The sequence below is a fragment of the Oncorhynchus clarkii genome, unplaced genomic scaffold (assembly GCF_045791955.1).
Source record: "Oncorhynchus clarkii lewisi isolate Uvic-CL-2024 unplaced genomic scaffold, UVic_Ocla_1.0 unplaced_contig_10251_pilon_pilon, whole genome shotgun sequence".
Taxonomy (NCBI): domain Eukaryota; kingdom Metazoa; phylum Chordata; class Actinopteri; order Salmoniformes; family Salmonidae; genus Oncorhynchus; species Oncorhynchus clarkii.
In genome coordinates this window covers 1-21,677 of record NW_027259064.1, presented here as the reverse complement: position 1 = coordinate 21,677, position 21,677 = coordinate 1, and the positions used below count along the sequence as shown (strand labels likewise).

General features: G+C 41.7%; 2 protein-coding genes across 2 annotated transcripts; both read left to right on the top strand.

Moving 5' to 3' along the window:
• The first annotated feature begins 2,700 nt into the window (after window positions 1-2,700).
• LOC139399462 (asparagine--tRNA ligase, cytoplasmic-like) lies at window positions 2,701-14,441 on the top strand. The gene is made up of 15 exons (XM_071144877.1): window positions 2,701-2,888; window positions 3,256-3,338; window positions 3,474-3,539; window positions 3,650-3,742; window positions 4,022-4,111; window positions 4,277-4,355; window positions 4,642-4,712; window positions 4,824-4,910; window positions 5,108-5,329; window positions 9,453-9,652; window positions 10,557-10,692; window positions 11,865-11,978; window positions 12,363-12,494; window positions 13,200-13,331; window positions 13,913-14,441. The coding sequence occupies exons 1-15, from the start codon at window positions 2,846-2,848 to the stop codon at window positions 14,042-14,044; spliced, it is 1,680 nt and encodes a 559-aa protein (XP_071000978.1). The 5' UTR covers window positions 2,701-2,845; the 3' UTR covers window positions 14,045-14,441.
• A 380-nt stretch (window positions 14,442-14,821) lies between these two features.
• Window positions 14,822-20,790, top strand: LOC139399464 (ferrochelatase, mitochondrial-like; the record flags this gene model as incomplete). Its single annotated transcript, XM_071144879.1, has 5 exons — window positions 14,822-15,042; window positions 15,943-16,069; window positions 16,770-16,889; window positions 17,853-18,001; window positions 20,546-20,790. Coding segments are annotated over exons 1-5 (681 nt in total), but the record flags the coding sequence as incomplete, so codon positions are not given.
• Window positions 20,791-21,677: the final 887 nt, after the last annotated feature.

Sequence of the window (21,677 nt, the reverse complement as noted above, 5' to 3'; positions counted from 1 at the left end):
GATTTTGTGGCATAAAGAAAGTTAAGATATCAGACAGGGGGAGGTGATATTAATAATACTCTGAGTTAAAGGAAATGTTTTTGGATTTTCACCCTCCAGACATTATTTCCTAAAGGTCTTAATGATGAAACGCCTATGTATGTTATGTTGTAAATGTGAACATGAATTAATGCCACCATTTCAGATTACTTTGACGTTTTTCTTGCGCTGTTCCCAATGATTTATAAAAACTTGCTTGATGGGTCGATGTCCTCATTGTGGTTTTACAGACGTATTTAATACGTTTTGTGTACACACTTTATTTGAATCATTATGAAATGAACATTGTTATATTTGGTTACACTTACTTATTTTCCCTCGACTCCAACCCCCATTCGATACATTGAACGAATGTGGGTGGAGCTATGTATGCATAACGGTGCTAATAAAACATTAAGCTTTAAACTCACAAAAGCTCTGACTAAGGCCTTGAGGTCGATACATAATAAAGGGCAGTGATACTAGCCAGAGCAGTGATACTAACCAGAACAGTGATACTAACCAGAGCAGTGATACTAACCAGAGCAGTGATACTAACCAGAACAGTGATACTAACCAGAACAGTGATACTAACCAGAGCAGTGATACTAACCAGAACAGTGATACTAACCAGAGCAGTGATACTAACCAGAACAGTGATACTAACCAGAGCAGTGATACTAACCAGAACAGTGATACTAACCAGAACAGTGATACTAACCAGAACAGTGATACTAACCAGAGCAGTGATACTAACCAGAGCAGTGATACTAACCAGAACAGTGATACTAGCCAGAGCAGTGATACTAACCAGAACAGTGATACTAACCAGAACAGTGATACTAACCAGAACAGTGATACTAACCAGAGCAGTGATACTAGCAGTGGTACTAGCCAGAGCAGTGATACTAGCAGTGGTACTAGCCAGAGCAGTGATACTAGCAGTGGTACTAGCCAGAGCAGTGGTACTAACCAGAACAGTGGTACTAACCAGAGCAGTGATACTAGCAGTGGTACTAGCCAGAGCAGTGATACTAGCAGTGGTACTAGCCAGAGCAGTGATACTAGCAGTGGTACTAGCCAGAGCAGTGATACTAGCAGTGGTACTAGCCAGAGCAGTGATACTAGCAGTGGTACTAACCAGAACAGTGGTACTAACCAGAGCAGTGATACTAGCAGTGGTACTAGCCAGAGCAGTGATACTAGCAGTGGTACTAGCCAGAGCAGTGATACTAGCAGTGATACTAGCCAGAGCTGCAGTACTAGCCAGAGCAGTGATACTAGCAGTGGTACTAGCCAGAGCAGTGATACTAGCCAGAGCTGCGATACTAGCCAGAGCAGTGATACTAGCCAGAGCAGTGATACTAGCAGTGGTACTAGCCAGAGCAGTGATACTAGCAGTGGTACTAGCCAGAGCAGCGATACTAGCAGTGATACTAGCCAGAGCTGCGATACTAGCCAGAGCAGTGATACTAGCCAGAGCAGTGATACTAGCAGTGGTACTAGCCAGAGCAGTGATACTAGCAGTGGTACTAGCCAGAGCAGCGATACTAGCAGTGATACTAGCCAGAGCTGCGATACTAGCAGTGATACTAGCCAGAGCAGTGATTCTAGCCAGAGCAGTGATTCTAGCCAGAGCAGCGATACTAGCAGTGATACTAGCCAGAGCAGTGATACTAGCCTGAGCAGTGATACTAGGACAGAGCAGTGATACTAGCCTGAGCAGTGATACTAGGACAGAGCAGTATGCAGGGTTTTTTCTCATCTTTTTCAACTGTTTCCATGCACCTGCAAAAAAAGATGGCTCAGATGTGTGACTGCCTTTTGAACTGATACCTTTATGAAAACTCTGTAAGCACTTGCTAATGCATTAAAACGTTGGTTGACTTTTTTCAAAATTTCAGTACAAAGATGAAATGCCCCTGACATACTCTGCGCTCTTTGAAAACACCATCTACATCGAAACATTCTTATTTTGCCTTGTTGTAGTGTATGGAATACTACATTTACCCATTTGGGTCACTGTAAGTACTTATTCTTAATGTATGCAGTTTTGATGTTTTATTCATGATAACAGTTGGCTCGATAAGGGGAACATGTATTTGACTGAAATTCGGAGTTTATTTCTGGAGGTTTTACAAAAAACAAATACATACTTGATCTGATGCATCTTCTCTACTCTTCTTTTTGTGATACAGTTGTATGAGAAACTGCACAGGGGTAAAGTTGAACCACAGCCCACTGATCACACGACTGAAGACTTGGAAATGAACGAGACCCATACTTAAAATGTGAACTTCTCAACGTGATCCAGTGTTGTTGTATTCATCGAGTTCGGATGAATTATGAAATTCATTTATTATTCACAGCCACGGAGGCATTTTTCCATTGGAAGATTGGTTCTATAATATTTCAAGCGTTATTTAATTTTGTATTGATTAAAAATGGAAACAACGTTTACCTTTTGTAATTGTGTTAAACAGTAGGTGTTAAACAGTACAGTGAAATGCTTAACTTGCGAGCTCTTTACATGATGCAATGGGTTGAAATAAGCATGAATCATATCTAGCCACATCTCTCCATCCATAAACCACAACATAATGGTACTTTCGTCATTTCAGGGTGGAACTTCAATTAACTACAGGGACTGGGAACGAATCCACGTGAAATTTACTGCAACCAGTCACCATTCACGAACTATCCGGAAATTGTATTCACCATACGCATGCGCACAAACCCCAACGAGGGCCGATTCATTTTCGTATTATTATTAGCTCGCTAGTAAATCCGTTAAAATATACACATTTGATACAATTTGTACGTGGGTATGGCAGAGGAGGTAACGAAAACCACAGGCGAACTCTCAGTGGGTAAGTTGATAACATGTCTAGCTAATTTACAGCCCTTGTAGCAATGTTGAAAGCATGCGATGTGTTGCATCAGACCGGTGTTGCTAGCTAGCTTTCATAGCACAAGTGATGTGTATAAATCATTGCATAGCTCAAGCTTATCTTGACTGTCTAGTTAGCTAAAACAAGCTAGCTAAATTACTACGCATCGGTGTGAGCTCTGCTTTTGTTTTTCCCTGTACCCAAACATGTGGTAAAATGTCTGTGTCACGCACCTGTTATCTAGCCAACGAGCATCTTGCCTAGCTAGCATAATCACTGTCATGCATTAGTTCGCTGAACTAACATACATTCAGAATCAAGTGTTGAGTGTTTCCACTTCTTCCAGGTGAGTTGTATGTGTCTGACAAAGAAGGAAATGACCAGGATGGTGACGGAACAGAGAGGAAGCCTTTCAAGACCTCATTGAGGGTAAGATTAATCAGTGTTGTGTGCCATGTTTTGTGTTTAATTATGACTCCATCCAACATAACTGATGTGTCTACGTATCTTTGAATCAAACACAGTTAAGTGCATTGCTATAACAACAACTATTTGATTTCAAAGGCTTTGACATTTGCTGGAAAGGAGCCATTCCCAACCATCTATGTGGACTCTCAGAAGGAAGGAGAGGTACACAGTTAGAAGCATTTGAAAAATAAGTTGTTTGGTTTCACTTTCATTTGGTTCCCCTGTTCTGATTTCGTCTCCCCGTTCTGATTTCATCTCCCCTATTACTCCAGCGTTGGGCAGTGATCTCCAAGACGCAGATGAAAAATGTGATCAAGTTATTTGCTAGAGAGCAGATGAAGAGCGACTCCAAAGACAAAAAGGAGGTACGTGGGAGAGGCGGCAGTGTGGGGAAATAGTCTGGGGCATGTTTATCCCAAATGGAACCCCATTCCCTATATAGGAATCCTATTCCCTATACTTCTGGTCAAAAGTAGTGCTCTATGTAGGGAATAGGATGCCTTTTGGGATGCCACTATTACAATTATTCACACAGTCTTGTATTTGGCCATAAACAGTTGTGGCTATCGGTTAAAATATTCACAGGCAGCAGTAGCCCATGTGAGCTGCTATTTATGTAAGTTATTTTCAACTTTGATTTAAAGGCAGAGGATTCTGAGAGACGAGAGAAGAACCTAGAAGAAGCTAAGAAAATCACCATTGAGAATGACTCCAGCCTTCCAGAGCCCAAAACGGTCAGATCCACTATATTCTCTTTAGTCAGTATCCTGTCTAACTCATCTTACTATGTTTTGTATTGTTTTAAAAGGGATTTAAACAAATACAAATACATGTTTGGAAATAAGAATAACATGTTTATCTTCCATTGTGTTGAAATGTAATCAACCTTTTCCCAACAGGTCAAAATCTATCAGCTGGAGCCTCTCCGAGGGGAGAGAGTGAAGGTGTTTGGTTGGGTGCATCGAATGAGAAAACAAGGTGAGGATTGTAGAACGTTGGTTAATGTGTGTCTAATGTCAGCACCGTAACTAGCTGATAACATGCAGGTTGTTTTTTTAACAGTATATTCTCAGGATTGTAATGCAGGGTGTTTTGTCCAGCCGTTTATGTCCAACAATGGAAGCTCCCCCCAAAAACTACCTGGGGGGGGGGGAGCTGGATGAGAGGAGAGAGGGGCTTCATGGCTCGTAGTAGATTTATAATTCTCTTTATTTTCTATTTTACCCCGGTAAGTTGACTGAACCCATTGTCATTCTCTTGCTAGGAAAGAACCTGCTGTTCATTGTGCTGAGAGATGGAACTGGTTTCCTGCAGTGTGTTCTCAACAATAAATTGGTAAAAAAATATATATATATTTTGTTGTCTTAAATGTTCTTTTTTTATTACAAAATGGAATAATATGCTTTCTTTTATTTGTAAAACTAGTTGTTTTTGTCTCTATTATAGTGTCAGTGCTACAATGCCCTGGTGCTGTCCACTGAAAGCACAGTGGCTCTGTATGGGACAGTGAAGCAAGTACCTGAGGGAAAGCAGGTACAGATTCTTCACTTACTTACTTTAATTACCCAGATTAAACTGTCATATTTTCACTCAAACCTTTTTTTTTTAGACCAGGACTAGGCCCAATCTGGTTCGGGGAAAACTGTCCCTTTTAACTGTAATTAGATGGTTTGTTATTTTGTTATTAGAGCTATGACTGACTAGGATGTCCTCTCTTCCTCCTTCTCCAGGCCCCTGGTGGTCATGAGCTGCACTGTGACTTCTGGGAGCTGGTGGGTCTGGCGCCGGCTGGAGGAGCTGACAACCTGCTGAATGAGGAGTCTGATGTTGACGTTCAGCTCAACAACAGACACATGATGATCCGTGGGGAGAACGTGTCCAAGATACTCCGGGTCCGCTCCACTGTCACACAGTGTTTCAGGGATCACTTCTTCGCCCGCGGATACTATGAGGTAACAATATGTTGAGAAGGATTATTACCACAGCAGGCAAGGTACTTGGAGTCAAACAGACAGGCCTGGATGAGCTCTTTAAGATCAGGGCCCTCCCCAAGGTACTAGGAGTCAAACAGACAGGCCTGGAGGTGATCTTTAAGGTCGGGGGCCCTCCCCAAGGTACTAGGAGTCAAACAGACAGGCCTGGAGGTGATCTTTAAGGTCGGGGCCCTCCGTAAGGCTCACAAAATAATTTTAGGCCCAAGCCACCCCCGTACCTGGACTTTGAACTAGTCTCCTCTGGGTGCAGGTATAGGGCACCGCTCAGCATGAAAAACACAACTAGACAATCATTTGTGCCAGATGTGATATCCCTCCTAAATAGCTCGGGCTAATGTGGGGCGGCAGGGTAGCCTAGTGGTTAGAGTGTTGGACTAGTAACTGGAAGGTTGCAAGTTCAAACCCCCGAGCTGACAAGGTACAAATCTGTCGTTCTGCCCCTGAACATGGCAGTTAACCCACTGTTCCTAGGCCGTCATTGTAAATAAGAATTTGTTCTTAACTGACTTGCCTAGTAAAATAAAGGTAAGGCCAGCAAGCTAGTCTTTTTTTATTTTTATATATATATTTTTTTTTTATATATACAGTGGAACAAAAAAGTATTTAGTCAGCCACCAATTGTGTGAGTTCTCCCACTTAAAAAGATGAGAGAGGCCTGTATTTTCATCATAGGTACACTGCAACTATGACATACAAAATGAGGGAAAAAAATCCAGAAAATCACATTGTAGGATTTTTAATGAATTTATTTGCAAATTATGGTGGGAAATAAGTATTTGGTCACCTACAAACAAGCAAGATTTCTGGTTCTCACAGACCTGTAACTTCTTCTTTAAGAGGCTCTTCTGTCCTCCACTCATTACCTGTATTAATGGCACCTGTTTGAACTTGTTATCAGTATAAAAGACACCTGTCCACAACCTCAAACAGTCACACTCCAAACTCCACTGTGGCCAAAGAGCTGTCAAAGGACACCAGAAACACAATTGTAGACCTGCACCAGGCTGGAAAGACTGAATCTGCAATAGGTAAGCAGCTTGGTTTTGAGAAATCAACTGTGGGAGCAATTATTAGGAAATGGAAGACATACAAGACCACTGATAATCTCCCTCGATCTGGGGCTCCATGCAAGATCTCACCTTCGTGGGGTCAAAATGATCACAAGAACGGTGAGCAAAAATCCCAGAACCTGCAGAGAGCTGGGACCAAAGTAACAAAGCCTACCATCAGTAACACACTACGCCGCCAGGGACTCAAATCCTGCAGTGCCAGACGTGTCCCCTTGCTTAGGCCAGTACATGTCCAGGTCCGTCTGAAGTTTGCTAGAGAGCATTTGGATGATCCAGAAGAAGATTGGGAGAATGTCATATGGTCAGATGAAACCAAAATATTACTTTTTGGTAAAAACTCAACTCGTCGTGTTTGGAGGACAAAGAATGCTGAGTTGCATCCAAAGAACACCATACCTACTGTGAAGCATGGGGGTGGAAACATCATGCTTTGGGGCTGTTTTTCTGCAAAGGGACCAGGACGACTGATCCGTGTAAAGGAAAGAATGAATGGGGCCATGTATCGTGAGATTTTGAGTGAAACCCTCCTTCCATCAGCGAGGGCATTGAAGATGAAATGTGGCTGGGTCTTTCAGCATGACAATGATCCCAAACACACCGCCCGGGCAACGAAGGAGTGGCTTCGTAAGAAGCATTTCAAGGTCCTGGAGTGGCCTAGCCAGTCTCCAGATCTCAACCCCATAGAAAATCTTTGGAGGGAGTTGAAAGTCCGTGTTGCCCAGCAACAGCCCCAAAACATCACTGCTCTAGAGGAGATCTGCATGGAGGAATGAGCCAAAATACCAGCAACAGTGTGTGAAAACCTTGTGAAGACTTACAGAAAACGTTTGACCTCTGTTATATACCCTTTGTTGGCAATGACAAAGTATTGAGAAACTTTTGTTATTGACCAAATACTTATTTTCCACCATAATTTGCAAATAAATTCATTAAAAATCCTACAGTGATTTTCTGGATTTTTTTTTTCTCATTTTGTCTGTCATAGTGGAAGTGTACCTATGATAAATTACAGGCCTCTCATCTTTTTAAGTGGGAGAACTTGCACAATTGGTACCTGACTAAATACTTTTTTGCCCCACTGTGTGTGTGTGTGTGTGTGTGTGTGTGTGTATATATATATATTTTTACATACAGTTTTATATCTTTATGTTTGAAGCCTGAAATGTGGCAAAAGGTCGCAAAGTTCAAGGGGGCCGAATGCTTTCGCAAGGCACTGTGTGTGTGTGTGTGTGTGTATATATATATATATATATTGGTATGTAACTGTTATGGAAGTTGTATTGTCAATTTAGTTTTGTATTTAAACGCCACTTTAAATGTGTACATGACACTGCAACAACATGTCCCCATGGGGACAATGAAGTCAGGAAGTAAGAGTGGGTTCACTGTACAAACGTCCTCTGATCTCTTTGAAGCATAAAATCTAAATATATTCAACACATAAATAGAACATAGAATGGTAATATACAGATGCAGTCAAATATATTCTCACCTTTGCATAGTTCACAATTTCTTCTAAATAAATTGAAAAATAATTGTGTTTCCACATATTTGATTGATTTTTAAACTGCACAGGACCAAGAAAAACATTTTAAATTAAGATTTTTCTCTTCAAGGAAAAAAAAATATCCTGGTCTAAAGTATTCAACATTAAAATGTAATTTGGTTGCAGGCAATGATTCTCGTTTAATGTGTCATTTATCTCATCTGTGGTAAGTTGCAGGTGCCTACAGGGTAAAAATAGCCATTCAACCAGTTTTGAATAGAAAGACCTTTGTGCTCCATTGGACTCCATTGTAAAGAACAAGGATGCCAATATATTAGAGCACCACTGTATCGAAAAGCCTCATCACCTCCATCTTTGCTTGTTGTATTTGTTGATGACATCATTAGCTAGGTTTCCATCCAACTGGCCACAGATATTCATGCTAATGTTCTGTAATTAACATTAAATAAAATATGCCAGTGGTGTGTTTCCACCAGACTTGTTGCAAATATAATTCAGTGTGTTATGACACAATGTACTTTTTCATGTACTGAATAAGAATCAAAAGTTTCCATCTCTACCGATGGTTTTGACATAGGCCTACTCTGGTCTTGACACAGGCCTACTCTGGTCTTGACACAGGCCTACTCTGGTTTTGACACAGGCCTACTCTGGTCTTGTCACAGGCCTACTCTGGTCTTGTCACAGGCCTACTCTGGTCTTGTCACAGGCCTACTCTGGTCTTGTCACAGGCCTACTCTGGTCTTGACACAGGCCTACTCTGGTCTTGACACAGGCCTACTCTGGTCTTGACACAGGCCTACTCTGGTCTTGACACAGGCCTACTCTGGTCTTGACACAGGCCTACTCTGGTCTTGACACAGGCCTACTCTGGTCTTGACAGGGGAGCTCTAGACAACAGCTGGCAGATACAGTGCAGGAAGGCTAGTCTACATGATGACATTATGGATAAGAGAGAGAATGGTTTTATTTGTCAAAACGGCAGTCAAGCATCAATCATCATGTCACCAGAATAAGACCCTCAATATTTATTGGAAAGGAGCATCAAGATCACTGCACTTTCACCACCCTGTGACGTTTCTAAATTATTTCATCTGTAGCCTAATAAATTGCATGGTTTTCCTGAGTCCTAGTGGGAGGACCGCACGCCATATCATGGTGTGACTCAAGTTTATGTTGTTTTAATGGTTAATATCAGTATTTCAGCATAAAGACGTTTCCACTTCAATTTCTCACAAAATTAATTTTACAGACACAAAAAGATCCCACCATGTCGAACTAACAAATTATCTGTTGGATTTATAAAATTGTACTGAAACGTACCTGCTTCCATCACAGCTGTTGTGTTTTATTTCATGTTTATTTAATGACTTGATTCACAAAGTGGATGGAAACGTGGTTAGTGATGAAAGCTTTGAATCTTGAATTGTATATTTTCAGCCTTGTATGTCGACACTTCTTGTCTAAATCTGAATTTTTTTTTGTTGTATTTGTTCCCCCAAAGATCACCCCACCCACTCTGGTGCAGACCCAGGTGGAGGGAGGTTCCACCCTGTTCAACCTGAACTACTTTGGGGAGGAGGCGTTCCTGACCCAGTCCTCTCAGCTCTACCTGGAGACCTGCATCCCTGCTCTGGGAGACACCTTCTGTATCGCTCAGTCCTACCGCGCAGAGCAGTCCCGCACTCGCAGGCACCTGTCTGAGTGAGTACTGGAATTGTTGTTTTCCTTTGCTGTTTCATATTGGAGTCATTCTGATAGCAAAACATGACCTTAGGATACCTATTCTATTCCTATTCCTACCTATTCTATTCATATTCCTATTCTATTCCTATTCCTATCTATTGGGTATTGACCTTTTTATTTATACAGGTTAGTTTCACTGACGACTTATTCTTCAACAGACACTTTCTAGTGTTTAATTAATAAGGATAAAACCCTTCTTTTCAATTTTCACCTAAAATGACATGCCCAAATCTAACTGCCCGTAGCTCAGGACCTGAAGCAAGGATATGTATATTCTCGATACCATTTGAGAGGAAACACTTTGAAGTTTGTAGAAATGTTAAATTAATGTAGGAGAATATAACACATTAGATCTGATTTAAAAGTTCCTGCAAAGAAAAAAAATATTTTTTTGTACCATCTTTAAAATGCAAGAGAAAGGCCATAATGTATTATTCCAGCCCGGGTGCAATTTAGATTTTGGCCACTAGATGGCAGCAGTGTACGTGCAACGCTTTTTACTGATCCAATGAACCATTGCATTTCTGTTCAAAATGTTGTATCAAGACTGCCCAACTGTGCCTAATTGGTTTATTAATACATTTTCTAGTTCATAATTGTTCACTCTCCTCAAACAATAGCATGGTATTCTTTCACTGTAATAGCTACTGTTAAATGGACAGTCCAGTTAGATTAACAAGAATTTAAGCTTTCTGCCCATATCAGACATGCCTATGTCCTGGGATTTTTTTGTTTGTTGTTACTGACAACCTCATGCTAATCACATTAGCCTACGTTAGCTCAACCGTCTCGCGGGGGACACATCGATCCCTTAGCGGTTAACATGGGTTATGTAGTTATACTATGTGCCCTCCCTCTGTAGGTACACTCACATAGAGGCAGAGTGCCCCTTCATGACCTATGAGGACCTACTGAGCAGGCTGGAGGATCTGGTGTGTGACGTGGTGGACAGAGTCCTGAAGTCACCTGCTGCTTCTCTACTCTACCAGGTCAACCCTGTACGTCTGATGTTTTATTGGCAGCTATTAGTTCTCTTCCCCCCCCCCCCCCCTTTTTCTCTCTGTATGTCTGTCTCTAGCTGTATGTCTGTCTCTAGCTGTATGTCTGTCTCTAGCTGTATGTCTGTCTCTAGCTGTATGTCTGTCTCTAGCTGTATGTCTGTCTGTCTCTAGCTGTATGTCTGTCTGTCTCTAGCTGTATGTCTGTCTGTCTCTAGCTGTATGTCTGTCTGTCTCTAGCTGTATGTCTGTCTGTCTCTAGCTGTATGTCTGTCTGTCTCTAGCTGTATGTCTGTCTGTCTCTAGCTGTATGTCTGTCTGTCTCTAGCTGTATGTCTGTCTGTCTCTAGCTGTATGTCTGTCTGTCTCTAGCTGTATGTCTGTCTGTCTCTAGCTGTATGTCTGTCTGTCTCTAGCTGTATGTCTGTCTGTCTCTAGCTGTATGTCTGTCTGTCTCTAGCTGGCTGTCTGTCTGTCTCTAGCTGTCTGTCTGTCTGTCTCTAGCTGTATGTCTGTCTGTCTGTCTCTAGCTGTATGTCTGTCTGTCTGTCTCTAGCTGTATGTCTGTCTGTCTGTCTCTAGCTGTATGTCTGTCTGTCTGTCTCTAGCTGTATGTCTGTCTGTCTGTCTCTAGCTGTATGTCTGTCTGTCTGTCTCTAGCTGTATGTCTGTCGGTCTGTCTCTAGCTGTATGTCTGTCTGTCTGTCTCTAGCTGTATGTCTGTCTGTCTGTCTCTAGCTGTATGTCTGTCTGTCTGTCTCTAGCTGTATGTCTGTCTGTCTGTCTCTAGCTGTATGTCTGTCTGTCTGTCTCTAGCTGTATGTCTGTCTGTCTGTCTCTAGCTGTATGTCTGTCTGTCTGTCTCTAGCTGTATGTCTGTCTGTCTGTCTCTAGCTGTCTGTCTGTCTCTAGCTGTATGTCTGTCTCTAGCTGTATGTCTGTCTCTAGCTGTATGTCTGTCTGTCTGTCTCTAGCTGTATGTGTTTATCTCTGTCTCGTGGTCTTGTTCACTGAGATGGATATATTCTTAAATGTTTGTCTTGAAATAATGTTTCCTTTTTGAGATTCAGGTTTCCTTGATCTTTTAGAATCCTGGTATGGTGGTGAAAGGCTAAACATGAGGATAGCACAGTGCTAATGTGGCCTGTCTTTTTCCTTTCCATCCTCCCCAGGACTTCAAGCCCCCCAAGAGGCCCTTCAAGAGGATGAACTACTCTGAGGCCATCATCTGGCTGAAGGAGCACGACATCAAAAAAGATGATGGGACATACTATGAGTTTGGAGAGGTACATTTGACTGAATAAATTCCATTTGATAAATGGTTTTATGGTCGACAAGTACCACTGTCAATTATAATCACTCCTAATTACTATCTCCCTCAGAAATAATATTTGGACCGTGTCGATCTGTGGTTGTTTTGAAGACATTTAGGACATTTTTAGGGCTGGTATCCAGGACAGATTTAGCCAAGTCCTGGACTACATATGACTTTCAATGGAGAATCTGTTGAACCAGCTTTTGAGTCCATAACTTAGTCTGGGTCCAGGAAACTGACGTGAAGAGAGACACGGAATGTCCGCTCAGTGTTTAGCTTCTCCACCAGCGGATCTTCTCTTCGTCCAGCTCCTGTTATGGTGACGTTATAAAACCCTCTCCCTCCTTGGTTTCAGGACATCCCAGAGGCCCCAGAGAGGCTGATGACTGATGCCATCGGTGAGACCATCCTGCTGTGCCGCTTCCCGGCTGAGATCAAGTCCTTCTACATGCAGCGCTGTCCTGAGGACCGACGCCTCACCGAGTCGGTGAGTCCCTGACCAGCAGAGATCTTACGTCACCAAAAACCATGACCTGAAAAACCACATCTCAGAGAAGCCATCATGAACCTTATCCAGGGCCTGATTCAAACATGTCTCTGGGTTCTGATCCAATATCAGTTTTGTCCTATTAGATAATAATGAATAAGAATATGGACAGGGGGGAGCTGATTCTAGATCAGGACTCCTTCTCTGGCTGTGGCTGTGCTGCTGCTCCAGTTTCAACTGACCTGAGCCCTAGGACCATGCCCCAGGAATACCTGACATGATGACTCCTTGCTGTCCCCAGTCCACCTGACTGTGCTGCTGCTCCAGTTTCAACTATTCTGCCTTATTATTATTCGACCATGCTGGTCATCTATGAACATTTGAACATCTTGACCATGTTTTGTTATAATCTCCACCCGGCACAGCCAGAAGAGGACTGGCCACCCCACATAGCCTGGTTCCTCTCTAGGTTTCTTCCTAGGTTTTGGCCTTTCTAGGGAGTTTTTCCTAGCCACCGTGCTTCTACACCTGCATTGCTTGCTGTTTGGGGTTTTAGGCTGGGTTTCTGTACAGCACTTTGAGATATCAGCTGATGTACGAAGGGCTATATAAATAAATTTGATTTGATTTGATTCTCTGAGAGGCTTTTTGAATATGGGCCCTGAAAGACATCCTCATTGTTGTCCCTGCTGTTCCTCTCCCCAGGTGGATGTGCTGATGCCTAATGTTGGAGAGATAGTTGGAGGGTCTATGAGGATCTGGGATGCTGAGGAACTGCTGGAGGGATACAAGAGGGAGGGCATTGACCCAACCCCTTACTACTGGTACACTGACCAGGTACGTACATCTACCCCTTACTACTGGTACACTGACCAGGTACGTACATCTACCCAACCCTCTAATACTGGTACACTGACCAGGTATGTACATCTACCCCTTACTACTGGTACACTGACCAGGTATGTACATCTACCCCTTACTACTGGTACACTGACCAGGTACGTACATCTACCCCTTACTACTGGTACACTGACCAGGTACGTACATCTACCCCTTACTACTGGTACACTGACCAGGTACGTACATCAACCCAACCCTCTAATACTGGTACACTGACCAGGTATGTACATCTACCCCTTACTACTGGTACACTGACCAGGTACGTACATCTACCCCTTACTACTGGTACACTGACCAGGTATGTACTCAGCCAGGAAGAGAAAATCAGACCTATAGATCTTATTAATTTAAGCAATAAAACACAAGGGGGCGTGCTTCATTGCGATTTTAGTATGGCTGCTGGGGTCATAGGTTAGACACCCTCGTGTTTCCCGGAACTAACTGTTTTATGAACAGAGAATCTGTTAGACTATTTTGATGGTGTGTTTCCTTAATAACGTCAACATTGTGTCTTCTAGAGGAAGTATGGTACCTGTCCCCACGGTGGCTACGGGCTCGGCCTAGAGAGGTTTCTAACCTGGCTGCTGAACAGACACCACATCAGAGACGTGTGTCTCTACCCTCGCTTCATCCAGCGCTGTCGACCCTAAACTACCAACTACCCTGCCCCCTGCTGGAGATGGATCACACTGCGCTTCAAGAGAACAAGATGTTCATCCCAAATGGCAATCTATTCCCTATATAGTGCTATTTTTTTTAACAGCGCGCTATCCCTGTATAGGGCCCTTATTTTTTTTACCAGGACCAAAGGTAGTGCACTATATAGAGAATAGAGCTCCGTTTGGGACGAAAGCCCCATCTTACTGCATTGCAAAAGGCCAACATACAAGGCTCGAGATCTAAGACGAGAACAATTAATTACACTAACAAATCCCTGCAAATGTAAGATTTGAAATGTGTTTTCAAACAAGAAATTAATGCTGTCTAGCGAATACTATTTGTCTGCCAATAAATGTGTACTGCATACGCTACAATATCTTTCTGGAATGTTCTGTGGAGACATGCATTCTGTTTCATCTCTTGTGTATTGTGGCAAATGACTGGTCCACTGCTGTTGCAATAATCCTGTTAAACATAAAGTCAAAAACAAGGGTTAGAATTTGGCAGATATTTTCTTGAGTAACTTCCTTCTCTAGATGTAAAACCACCAAAAACAATATTTTTTTTTTGTACATACATCTGTACAAAAAATATATATATATATATCTCCAAAACTCACTGTGTATGTGTTTTTGGTGGTTTTATGGAACAGAACAGCACCTGAAGTTACTAGGACACCATGGGCTACTTCCTGGATGACCAGGCTAGGGGAGTGCACAGCTTCCTACCAGGCTAGGGGAGTGCACAGCTTCCTACATCAGAGCACAGGCATGGCTTGTAAACACACGTGACAAGTGCTGTTCGTGTGCTTTCTGTCAGTGTCACTCCTCGGGTGTTAGAGGCTGGGGGGAATTTAGCTGGTCGACCACGCTATTTGTTATAAAGACAGATAGGATCCGCCGACTGGACCAAATCACTCCTAGAAGTATAGAAATCCTCCGTTGAAACATGATGTCTGTATTAGGAAGGGCGACTCGGCTCATTCAATGTAAGTGGATGGGTAGCTACTTTGTGCTAATGTTAGCGAGCTAGCTGTACAGATAGCTGGTTAGTTAGCAAGTTAGCAGCAGCACAAGAACATGAACACAAGTTAACTGTATCTTTGACATGTATTTGCTGGATGGCTAGTTAGCTAATAGCCAAATGCTAGTTTATATTGCCCACCACCAAGCCTTTTACCACACTCGCTAGCTAGTTAGCATTGTCTTTTTAACCTTCAGGTTGTGAATAAGGTATTTCGTGAGAGACCGGACTTCACCGATGCCTCAATATTATAGCATTATATTCTCGTAAATATTTCAGTTTGAATTATAATCGCAATAATATGCCAAAAGCTAAACTAGCAAGTATTTCTTCTAGCTGGTTTGTTCGAAGGACTAACCACAAACATACTAATGTTTACTAAACCTTTTGTCAAACTGCTCTGTCATATTATTGAGCTCTTTAAGGAGTTAAATGAAACTGTGGAGAGAAAAAAAATAGCTACTTAAGCTAAAATTGAGGTTTTATTTAGCTAATGCAACTCAAAGTTACACAACTGACATTTTGTTCAACTTGCATAATAATCGTGCGCCGCTTAGTGTTCACTGATTGCTACTGCAGCCAATTAGAAAAAAAAAAATATATATATATATGTGTGTGTGTTTGGCAACTACTACTAGTCTACTAAACTATTCTTAATAACAAATACTAAAGTTGCCACTCCCAAGCTTGACTGGTAATACATGTTGGTAATGCCTTGAAATAATAATTGAAGTTTTGCTTTCAGAATGATTATAAAATATATATTTTTCCCCTATGTGTTTTAGTCATCGGCTTAGAAGGAAGTATATCAATTTAAATGTCTGATTTTGACTTTAATCTTATCTCTCTCTCTCTCTCCCTTCAGTTGCCAGGTGCAGTAACGCCGTAAGCCTGAGTGTTTCGACACCTCTCAGAAGACAGTCTAGTAGTGCAACCGTTGCAGCCTTCGCCCAGCCAGCCTCCACAGCGACCCCAGAAGCGGTAGAAAACAGGTCCAGTACAATAGACTAGAGAGAGGGAATAAATATCCCTTTGATTCAAGTTCTCTTTTACCCTGTCGTCATTCATACCGAAATGTGTTGAGTGAGAAACTGCGTGTGGACACTACCCTGTACTTCTATGTTGATGAAAAGGACTAAATTGAGGTCCAAGTGAAACAAATGTAGATACATGAAGCTGTGTAATGTGAGCTGTGTTGCTTACACACCCCAAAAAAAGTATTGCAGACTGAAGTTCAATAAAGAGATGGGGTCTCTAAAAAAGGCCGCGGCCAAAATGTAGGACCATGCCGAGCTTCAGTGGGTTCATTACATGTAAGACTGAGCAAGCAACAAACTATTGTTTTTTTTTGTGGCATCACTTCCTTCAATACAGGGCCTGGATAAATACCTACTGTCCACAGTATAGTACAGTAGTATAGGCCTAATTTGAGGGGGGGGCGGATGCGTGCCAGTTGGTTATGTAGTTGGTAGAGCCCTCGTACGACCTCGCTCCATGTGTTTCAATGGCAGCTCTTTCTGGATACATGTCTAGACAAGGGATATCTGCTTGGCTGTTTCAGTTCTGAATAGCACAGTACTACTGTACATATCCACACAGAAACCTAAATACTTGGATACTTGCTTAGACGTCTTGAGTTACAATTGTAAATAATGATACAGTATTAATGTAGCACTGTACTTATCCTTGCAGAAAGCCCAAAACGGGGATCCTAATGATGAACATGGGAGGACCTGAGAAACTGGACGATGTTCACGATTTCCTGCTGCGCCTCTTCTCCGACACCGATCTGATGAAGCTTCCTGTTCAGAAGTAAGTGTTCTCGCGCTCACACTGTGATGGCTCTGGAGTTATTTCCAGTGTTTTAAGGGTTTATGAAAAGAGTATTTACATATTGACTTTTACATGAGTCCTTTGTATTGGTGTCGACTTGACTGACCAGATGGGACTCATTCCCTCCCAAACAAAAAAGGGAGAAATCAATATTTTCAACCTACCTGACACCCCTACAAACAATAACCTCAAGTCAAAACCGTTACAACAAGGACAAGGTACATTTATGTTTGCCAGGCCCAAGATCGGTTCGTGCCGTCTTGCCATAAGTAGATTTCACTGAACAGCAATATGTAAAGTTTTGATTTCATGAGCTGAAATAAAAGATCCCAGAAATGTTCCATACGCACAAAAAGCTTATTTCTCTCAAATGATGTGGACAAATTTGTTTACATCCCTGTTTTTTTTTTCATATCCTGGACATTAAACTCTTTTTTAAAGTCTCCAGTGGCCTCATGGTTAAATCCCTGAACAGTTTCCTTCCTCTCCAGCAACTGAGTTAGGAAGGACGCCTGTATCCTTGCAGTGACTGGGTGTATTGATACACCATCCAAAGCCTAATTAATAACTTTACCATGCTCAAAGGGATATTCAGCGTCTGTTCTGTTTTAAAAAAAAACATTACGAATAGGTGCCCTTAAATTCAATACTTGATTATTGAGGGACCTTGCAAATAATTGTATCTGTGGGGTACAGAGAAAAGATAAGACAACTGTTTCGGGCTTTGGTATTATGTGTAGATTGGATGAAGAGGGAAAATTTAAATTTAATCCATTTTAAAACAAGGCTGTAATGTAAGAACATTTTGGGGGGTGAAAGGTCATGGCGTCTGAATACTTTTAGTTTTATTACTTTGAATACTTTCCGAATGATCTTGGGACCAAGCTACGTTTTATTACTCCGGAAGTTGACATGACGCTGTGAATCTCTCTTCCTCCTCAGTCGACTTGGGCCCTTCATAGCTAAGCGGCGCACCCCTAAGATCCAGGAGCAGTACAGCCGGATCGGAGGAGGCTCTCCTATCAAGGCCTGGACCACCATGCAGGGGGAGGGCATGGTCAAACTGCTGGATGAGATGTGTCCGGAAACAGGTCAGACCGTAACACTTCATAGCCCAGACGTAACACTTCATAGCCCAGACGTAACACTTCATAGCCCAGACGTAACACTTCATAGCCCAGACATAACACTTCATAGCCCAGACATAACACTTCATAGCCCAGACATAACACTCAATAGCCCAAACATTACCTGGGTTCTGCACTAACTTTTTCCCCTGATGGTACTGGTGATAGTAACTTTTTCCCCTGATGGTACTGGTGATAGTAACTTTTTCCCCTGATGGTACTGGTGATAGTAACTTTTTCCCCTGATGGTACTGGTGATAGTAACTTTTTCCCCTGATGGTACTGGTGATAGTAACTTTTTCCCCTGATGGTACTGGTGATAGTAACTTTTTCCCCTGATGGTACTGGTGATAGTAACTTTTTCCCCTGATGGTACTGGTGATAGTAACTTTTTCCCCTGATGGTACTGGTGATAGTAACTTTTTCCCCTGATGGTACTGGTGATAGTAACTTTTTCCCCTGATGGTACTGGTGATAGTAACTTTTTCCCCTGATGGTACTGGTGATAGTAACTTTTTCCCCTGATGGTACTGGTAATAATACCTTTTTCCCCTGATGGTACTGGTGCCAGTAACCTTTTCAGTTGGTGGCACCAGCACATGATTTGGTCCAGACTATGTGAGTGGAGTTCTGCATTTGGAAATCCCACTAATTTGTCACGGATGGGTTTGTGTCACGGATGGGTCCGACTGTCAATGCCTTTTCCTTTGCTCTTCACAGGAAAACAAACTGCCTCTCCAAATTTAGCTCCATACATTGTTTTGTTTAAAAATATATATTATTTATTAAAACAACCCCATTTTTCTTTAGTGACTATGTACCATTTTTGTTTCTTTTGAAGTGAAGCTATCGTAAGAGGCTTTAACAAGGAACCAACCAATGTCATGGGCCAGGAATCATCAACGAGATTCAGCCGCGGGCCAATTGTCTCTCCTTGAGGGGATGGTCGTAGGGCCCGGAACACATTTACATAGAATTTACAGACTGCAAATTGACCCGCAAGAAGCACAAATAGATATAACGTTTGACTAAAACGTAAATCTTTTCATACCTTGTTTATCATTCGTGTGTGATCACATATTGCTCTATTACGTGTGAGAATACTTTAACAGATTTACAAAATTTAAAATCACTTGGAGATGATTTCCTGGTGTTTTACACTCTTATATCCAACAATAAAATAAATAAATATAAAATATAATTGAAGGTTTAAAAAAATAAATAAAAATTTGCTCAGAACTTGGCCAACGGAGGCCAAGGACCTGCCTGATAAAATGTGGCTAAAAGCTGCTTCTTCTCTCTAATCTATTGATGACCCGATACTTCGGTTGTAACTGGCTCTGTTACACTCACATGTTACAGTTGATCGACAACATTAGCACTGTTAAAATACTTATAGACTCCTTCTTGTTTTTTTTTTAAACAATAGCCTTTATAAAAAAACAAAATGTCTCCGTTGCTGCTGCATGGGTTTATGGGTTGTCTTTCTTTGAATCAAACAAGCTATCATCTATTTTTATTTTTATAACCTTTTATTTAACTAGGCACATCAGTTAAGAACAAAATCTTATTTACAATGACGGCCTAGGAACAGTCCTCCTGCCGGGATGTGGGTCTGGGATTAAAAATATAGGGCAAAACACACATCACGACAATTACGGAACAGGCCAGGTCATCAATTATGAAAATATATATTTGTTTAATTATACAATACATATTTTGTAAAGGGTGCGACCAATCAGCCTGGGTATATGGCTCTGCCAAGCATTTTTATTCATTTTTAATTTATTTCCTTCATAAAGAGAGACCTAAGACCTATTTCCTGGTTGACTCCTATCAACATCTCGGCTCTTTAGTGGTTTGTTAAGGCTGAATAAATACAACAGAATATGCCTAATTTTAAAAGCACCGTGATGAAGGAAATCAATTAAAAATGCTTGGCAGAGCCATATACCCAGGCTGATTGGTCGCACCCTTTACAAAATATGTATTGTATAATTAAACAAATATATATTTTCATAATTGATGATGACCTGGCCTGTTCCATAATGTGCCTGCAGATAGGTGTGAGTGGAAGGAGAGCGTGTCACACACTGGTTACTATATGCTTTAGGCAGCAGCACAAACACTGGGCCACACAAGATGCCACAGTCGCCAAAACAAACAGGCTGAATGTTTCACCGCTGTCGTGTTTTAACGGCCGTTGACACTGGCTGGGTGTGGTGGGGAGATAGTCGAGGAGTGTTTTGTTCCCACACCCCTACACCACACTTTACTGATAACGGGGGGGGGGGGGGTGTGTTTTAGCTTTACGTGGGCCCGTCTTACATAAGACCACTCTGTGTTTGGCCTAACTTGGAGAGCTTGTAGATGGCCTAATTCAATTATATTCCCTAAGTATATACTTGTTAATATCCATTTACTAATGCTTTAGATAGATGTGAAGTGAGAAATACCATTTTATTACTCAGCTTTACAGTTCTCACGTTTCTGTTTTACGTCTTACAGCGCCTCATAAGTTCTACATCGGGTTCCGCTACGTGCATCCTCTGACGGAGGAGGCTATTGAGGAGATGGAGAAGGATGGAGTAGAGAGAGCAGTGGCTTTCACACAGTACCCACAATACAGCTGTTCTACCACAGGTAGGCCCACTACAGTACAGCTGTTCTACAACAGGTTGACCCAGTACCCACAATACAGCTGTTCTACAACAGGTAGACCCAGTACCCACAATACAGCTGTTCTACCACAGGTAGACCCAGTACAGTACAGCTGCTCTACAACAGGTAGAACTGGGGTCGAGCTGACAAGGTAAAAAATCTTAGGTATCCCCCATTTTTCTTTCCCACGTTCCCTAATAGAAGGTTGATGTACGTTTTCCAATGTCCTCATAGTGCTTCACATTGTAACGCCCCTCGTCCACTACTGTCCCTGTTCTGCCCCCGTCGCCCACTCACATCTTGTGTCTTTAAAAAAACAAAGTTATAATGAGTAGAGTTAGTCTTGGCCTGGGAGTTACTGATAAGCGGACTTAATCTTGCTCTTATCGACACAGGGAGACTTAATACGCCACACCCTACATCCCATCCTCTTACTAGTGCTTTTGTAAAGAACTGTGTAAAACTGTTGAAGGGCTATGTAAACACATTACTGTTCAAAAGTTTTTTTTGGCGGGGGGGGGGGGGGGGGGGGGACTTAGAAATGTCCTTGTTATTTTTTTGTTTTGTTGTCAATTTAAAAATAACATCAACAAAATTAATCAGAAATACAATGTAGATGTATTACTATTTATTTTCTTAATGGAATATCTACATAATATCTACATAATATCTACATAATATCTACGTAATATCTACGTAATATCTACGTAATATCTACGTAACATCTACGTAACATCTACGTAATATCTACGTAACATCTACGTAACATCTACGTAACATCTACGTAACATCTACGTAACATCTACGTAACATCTACGTAACATCTACGTAATATCTACGTAATATCTACATAATATCTACGTAATATCTACGTAATATCTACGTAATATCTACGTAATATCTACATAATATCTACGTAATATCTACGTAATATCTACGTAATATCTACGTAATATCTACGTAATATCTACATAATACC

What these genes read in the sequence shown, in the direction of transcription:
- LOC139399462 (XM_071144877.1), top strand. Translation starts at nt 2,846, where the DNA reads ATGGCAGAGGAGGTAACGAAAACCACAGGCGAACTCTCAGTGG. An exon ending in CACAGGCGAACTCTCAGTGG is followed by an intron (nt 2,889 to 3,255) that starts GTAAGTTGATAA and finishes CACTTCTTCCAG; the next exon opens with GTGAGTTGTATGTGTCTGAC. An exon ending in ACTCGCAGGCACCTGTCTGA is followed by an intron (nt 9,653 to 10,556) that starts GTGAGTACTGGA and finishes CTCCCTCTGTAG; the next exon opens with GTACACTCACATAGAGGCAG.